Genomic DNA, 6312 nt, shown 5'->3' with positions numbered 1-6312 from the left:
TAGACAGCTGTTAAAACCATTTATCTTTAAGTACACTTAATTAAGTCTGTGTATTTGTTTTAGGAGGCTGAGTAAAGATGTGATGATGAAGGCTTCAGCTTGGGTAGCATTTCTTGATCTGTTCTTTATAGGAAAGCAGAATTTTGATCTTTCTTCATGTACCATGTGCCAATTTTGTTCTCAATTTTTGGTAAACAGTTTTTCTATTTAGAGATACTTCTGAACCCTTAAAATCAAGTTTTAAATGTCCACATTACCTGCACTGATCATAATTATTTCTGATATAAAGCTTCTATGGTGCATGCCTTTGCCACAAACATTAGCAGTTAACAAACATGTATATAAATACAGCATATGTATATAAGTGTGCCCCATGGGTAGTTGCTGGACTAAGTTTACAGGCTACACTTGGTAAGAAAACCATGATTTCTTGAGCAGCACATAAAAGTCAGTTCCTTGGTCTTGCTCTTTCATCCCAAATAAATCCAAAACTCAAAAGCTTATGCAATAAGCACATAAGAGTTGGCAGATCTACAGGCAACCTGCCGTAAGTGCTCAAAGGTGAGGGGCTTGACCTCTTCTCCCCTCCTACCTGCATGCATTTGCTATACTTTCTTCTGATTCAACATTCACCCAGATTAATTACTCTCAAAAGAGATATTTTAAAAATAATTTAACTGAAAGAACTTTGAGACAGTTGCTAGTGACAGAGATGGGCTTAAAAGTACATCAGAAAATTAGGTACATTTCTCACTAGGACTGCAGCCTTGTGTGTCTAGCTCCAGAGTGCACGAATCCCAACTTATTTTTATTGCTTGTACAACCAGCACAACCCTGGCCACAAAAGTATCTTATCAAAATAAATAACAAGTACAAGAAAAGTCTGACACTTAGGATTCATTGCACAAACATTTAAACAGAGGAAATAATTTTTTACAAATGTATTTCTCTTGTATAAGAATAATTTTGTACAGAAAATAGCTCTTCATACATTTTACAGAAATATGCTAACATTTAGATTCTCTATTAATGGATAACAATTTAATACAATTTGAGATTGACAGCCAGATGAACAGGAGCCAGCAGTGTGCCCAGGTGGCCAAGAAGGCCAATGGCATCCTGGCTTGTGTCAGCAATAGCGTGGCCAGCAGGGACAGGGAAGGGATCTTACCCCTGTACTCGGCACTGGTGAGGCCGCACCTCGATTCCTGTGTTCAGTTTTGGGCCCCTCACCACAAAAAGGACATTGAATGACTCGAGCGTGTCCAGAGAAGGGCAACGGAGCTGGTGCAGGGTCTGGAGCACAGGTCGTATGAGGAGCGGCTGAGGGAACTGGGGGTGTTTAGTCTGGAGAAGAGGAGGCTGAGGGGAGACCTCATCCTCCTCTACAGCTACCTGAAAGGAGGGTGCAGAGAACTAGGTTTGAGCCTCTTTAACCAAATAGTAAGCAATAGGACAAGAGGTAATGGCCTCAAGTTGCACCAGGGAAGGTTTAGACTAGATATTAGGAAGTATTTCTTTACAGGAAGGGTTGTTAGACATTGGAATGGACTGCCCAGGGAGGTGGTGGAGTCCCCATCCCTGGAGGTGTTTAAGAGTCGGATCGACATAGCGCTGATGGATATGGTGTAGTTGGGAACTGTCAAGTGTTACGTCAGTAGTTGGACTGGATGATCTTCAAGGTCTTTTCCAACCTAGACAATTCTGTGATTCTGTGAGATTTCAGTTATGTTTTAGGGTCACCAAATAGCAATAATACAGCAATACATCACTTCCCTAATATCTTTAAACTACCTGACTTATCAAGTATTAAGTCAAGACTGAAAACATTCTTAGAACCATGTTAAGTTGCAAACACTCAAGTATCTTGAAACTATGAAATACCTCCTGAAAGTAATACCATAATTTAAGTGTTAAGGAACATGAATTTAAACCTTAACGAGGCAGCATTACTTCCTGGCTAATACTGTAGAAACCAAATTGAACAGAAGCTTTAATATTAACTGGTTTACTGTTAAACATGACCTTCAAACAGAGATAGCAGAAGCTACTCTAGTAAATGCTATACAGCATTAATACAATGTATAAATGTAATAAAAATACTTTCATTTTCTTAATAAAATACCACAGAAGGTAGAGAAAAAATCCAGTAAATTAAGATGTAAAAAGTAAAACTGTGAAGGACAAGAAACTGAAAATTATGTGTATATATATTTATATGTAAAATGTAAGGGTATGCTAGGAAATACATTATTTTAAAATTCTCAGTTTTTTCAAAGACTGTCTGTTAGTCTACATGGTATCATGTGGACCTCAAACAGCAACCACATTCAAATGCTTTTCCTCTACAATAGCTGTTTAAAGCACCTGTACTTATATGAAATTTTCCTTTGAAATTAGTGGGAAGGTAAGGACACATATCCTTGAAATACAACTATATGCAATAATCTTTTCTTGCTTTCTAGGCATATTTAAAAATTTAAATAGAAGATGTAAGCAAACAAGTACTATGTAACTCAATGACAGAAATCTGTAATTTAGATTGTCTATGATCTGTTTAGTATTCATACACAGCTACTTAAGTTTGCCAGCTGTACCCTATGCGAATACTGCTGACGCTTCCAAGCTTTAACATTCAAACGTGTAGCTACGTTTATTCAAACATGGCTCTCTCCCCGAGTTAGCCAGTCTCTTAACACATACAACTTTCAAATAAATTCAGCTGGAGCTAGTAAACCTCTCCTTCTCACAGCACAGAGGTTGATATGAGACAGTAATGAATCACATTATACTGGTTCACATTTCCATGTAGTTAGAAGGAGAAACAAGCCCCCTGCAAAACCTTATTCCAGTGATTTTGCAAATTCTGCATAGTCAATGTATCCATCATTGTTCTTATCATCATCTCTTAAGACATCATCTATTAGACTGATCAGCTCCTCTTCTTTCATTGCCTGGGTATGATCACCACCTTCCTACAAAAACAAAACCACATTGAACAGTTTAGCAGTGTTTCTCATCTAGTGGCACATGTGACAGATTACCAACACCTAATTTCTTGTTACACTATTCATGTTTGGTGCCTGATTTGGCACTAAGTTTTATGTAATCATTTATACCAATATAAGCAACGTTTACCAGGTGCAAGGTATGAAGTCTGAGTTCTCTGGACTTCAAAACAAGCACTGTACCCAGTTAATATTCTTAACCAAAACTTCTAAAACCTGACTAGCACAGTGTACAGTTATGGATAATAATCTAACAGATCTAGTCTTATTTTGGATCTTGATGTTGTATAGACACTATAGTTTCTATAGAGTATAGAAACGTCTTCCTGTGGGTCAGAACTTGCAAAATGCAGTAGCAGAGTAGTCAAGAAATCCAGCACTGTAGCTTAAAGTCAGTAAAATTCTTAGTAACACCCCTTGCAAAGAGGAATGCAAAGAGGTGCCTTTGCACAAGAAACTGTAAGTCATTATTCTGTTCTGAGCTAGGGTTTTTTTTCCACAGGTGTGTGCAGGAAGTTAACACTATGCTGAATTGTAACTTTCATAAGGTCAGTGTGAGATGATGTGTTAGTATTGTCTCCTTAATGATTGTATCCTCCTACTTTGCCCTTAAATGTTCCTAGCTGGAAAGAGAATTTGTGTTTAGAAAAAAAGCAGACTGTGACTGCTTCTTCTAATGTTAATTTTGTGCAAGAGGTCTCTTCCAGTTTGTCTATCCACAGCAGTAACAGTTTGGAGTTGAAAACAGCAGCCTCAGAACCTCAAACAGCATCATATCACACAATATTTCTACAAACCTCATAATCATTATCCCATTTCAGATTAATTTCCCCTTCTCCCTATCCCTGTCTACCAGAGTATCCCCTCTGTCAAATCATTTTCACTCTACAGTCCTTCCTCACTGTAAAGTTTAAATGACAATAGAGACTTCTTGAAAACTGCAATGTGACAAGAGCAGCACTGATAATGCTAGCACATTTATAAATCAAGCCAAAACTATAAGGGGGAAAATAATCTTATTTTCAGGCAAAACTGTAACTGCACCAAAGATGTGTTGTAACTGTTCTGTTCTACTGTCAGCTGCTTTTAGAGTCGTGTTTCCAAACACATACGTCATCACAAAATTCCACTTACCTCTTTGTGGACGTGCGATATAGCAGTAGCAAGCTCTAACCCATCTAACAAATTATTGCCATCATAATCATGCATTTTGAAATAATGAAGCTGCAACTCTTGTGGAGACATCTCAGATTCTGGTTTCTCAATAACACCTTCCAAATGTTCCATGATGTGGCTAAGAAAAAAAACCCAACAAACAAACCCCACAATATATTAATCAGTTAATATTTAATGCTCTGTCTATATCAAATTTAGTCTTTGATCAGACAGTCAAGTACACTGGAAATATTGTACCTCTAAAAGCACCTTTAACAACCAGGTTTTATACTAAGGAGAAGGGGTAACAAAGGTTGGTTGTTATTAGAGGCCACTATGGCACCTGTATCTAGCTATGTCTATTTCTTCTGGCCTGCTTAGCAGGTTATCAAAACAAGGGAAGCAGTGCTCAAAATCTCTTTTTGGCTGTCTTCCAAAGCACAGGAACTGGAGAAAGATCTTTCCCAGTCAAACACGAAGTACTCTAGTGTGTAACTTATTGCTTATATATTTGCTGCTACCACTGTTTTATCTCTATCAAGAAGCAAATGAGAAAAAAACCTCTTACTCTGCCTGTTCAGAATACGATTTTGTCTAAAGTATGTTGATCTAGGTAAGTGGGACTCCTTAAAAAATTCTTTATAGTATGAGTAGTGCTAAAGGCTCCAGGGAGACCTTTCTAGGTCTGGTATCTCTACAAAGTTATCAAGCACGTATGTCTCATATCTGGCTCTAACTAGTCATACAATATACTGAGAAAAGAGGGTGCCCTAGGCTTAAGTCCAACTCACATAACAAGATTTAAGAGATAACCATGTCATTAAGAAGTTAATATTTTTAGAACATGAAACACATACTCTTTATCTTGTACCAAGTTCTTATCAAGGCGAATATTTGCATGTTGACTCTCTCCTACATGTTCCTCAGCTAGGGCAGAGATGAAGAATGCAGCCAGAAAGCAGAACAGCAAACGTATTCTAAATATCCTTTGCGCCATCATGATCACCTACAAAAAAGAAAACATTCCCCCCCCCCAGATGAAATATGCAATCTACTTTCAGCAGATTTACAGAGTGCTTAGAAATAATCCCACTAAGGCCTAGAAGAGAAGTTGCTTCATTTGAAGCAGTTAGCACTCAGAAGACCAGAGAGCTCCAATCAAGAATTTCTCTGAGGATCCTTGGTTCAAGGAAGCATGCAGTAATCTACAGAGAATCACATTTTTTATTTTTTTTTTTCCACGCAGCGAACGCACACTCTTTTAACCACACACAGCTTCCAGACAACCGTGCCCGCTTCGCGCAGACCTGCCCTGCAGCTACGGGAGCAAAGGTCGCTTGCGGTATCAAAGGGACTGCATCTAGTTAGTACATCTACTCAGACTGCATACCCTAAATAACATCCAACTTCAAAAACGCAACGGTGGCCGCAGCGCTCGCTTCACGGAAAACTGAAGCGCTCAAGCGCTTCCGCAGGGTGAGCGGAGCCGAGCGGTGACCAGAGCAGGCGATTGCTGGGATCGGCTTCTCCGTTCTCGCCCGCGGACGCAACCCCCGGTTGGCAGCCGGCCCGGCACAGAGCGATGCCGGAGGCCCTGACAGCGGGCGCCGCGCGGGCCTCCCGCCCGCGCCCCCCCCCCGCCCGGCAGGACCCCCGGGGCGGCCCCCGCCGAGGCCGCGGCACGCCCCGCTCCAGCCTCGGTTGCCGGGGCGGGAGGAGAGGTCCCGCCGCCGCCAGGCTACGCACCGTCCGGCGGATGGCGGATGGCCGCGGCGGCCACGCCGTCCCTCCCGCGGGCTCCGGGTGCGCGACAGGGCGGCCACACCATCCCCGGCGTCACCCCTGACCCGGCGCACGCGCCGCGCTCCCGCCCCGCCCCTCCTGCCCGCCCATTGGCTGCACCTTTCCGCGAGCCGCGCTGACGTCACCGCTCCTGGAATTCCACGTGGAGCCATCGCGGACGGACAGGTGGAGCGCTCCGCCCCGCCGCGGGCGGTGCCGCCGGGGTGGGAGGGGCGAGAGGCCCCGCCCCGTCGCTCCCCCCGCGGCGGCCTCCGGTGAGGGGAATCCCCGTCCGCGGGGCGCTCCCGCCGGCCGTGCCCGGGGCGAAGCCGGAGGACGGCGGGGAGCGGCAGCGTGAGCCCGGGGG

At 42.9% G+C, this 6312-nt stretch overlaps 1 protein-coding gene across 2 annotated transcripts; it reads right to left on the bottom strand.

Annotated features, from left to right (window-relative positions):
- Positions 1 to 882: 882 nt before the first annotated feature.
- Positions 883 to 6022, bottom strand: MCFD2 (multiple coagulation factor deficiency 2, ER cargo receptor complex subunit). Of its 2 annotated transcripts, none has more exons than XM_074897070.1 (4): positions 5910 to 6022; positions 5021 to 5169; positions 4143 to 4302; positions 883 to 2975 (listed from the first exon to the last, which is right to left on the bottom strand). In XM_074897070.1, exons 2-4 carry the CDS (start codon positions 5161 to 5163, stop codon positions 2844 to 2846), a joined length of 435 nt encoding a protein of 144 aa, XP_074753171.1. In that variant the 5' UTR covers positions 5164 to 5169; positions 5910 to 6022; the 3' UTR covers positions 883 to 2843. The 2 variants fall into 2 exon arrangements, with proteins under 2 accessions (XP_074753171.1, XP_074753170.1); XM_074897069.1 differs by lacking the exon at positions 5910 to 6022 and adding an exon at positions 5554 to 5877.
- Positions 6023 to 6312: the final 290 nt, after the last annotated feature.

The sequence above is a fragment of the Athene noctua genome, chromosome 1, assembly GCF_965140245.1.
Source record: "Athene noctua chromosome 1, bAthNoc1.hap1.1, whole genome shotgun sequence".
Lineage (NCBI taxonomy): Eukaryota > Metazoa > Chordata > Aves > Strigiformes > Strigidae > Athene > Athene noctua.
Note: the sequence above shows the minus strand (reverse complement) of the source record. Positions and strands in the feature narration are given on the sequence as shown.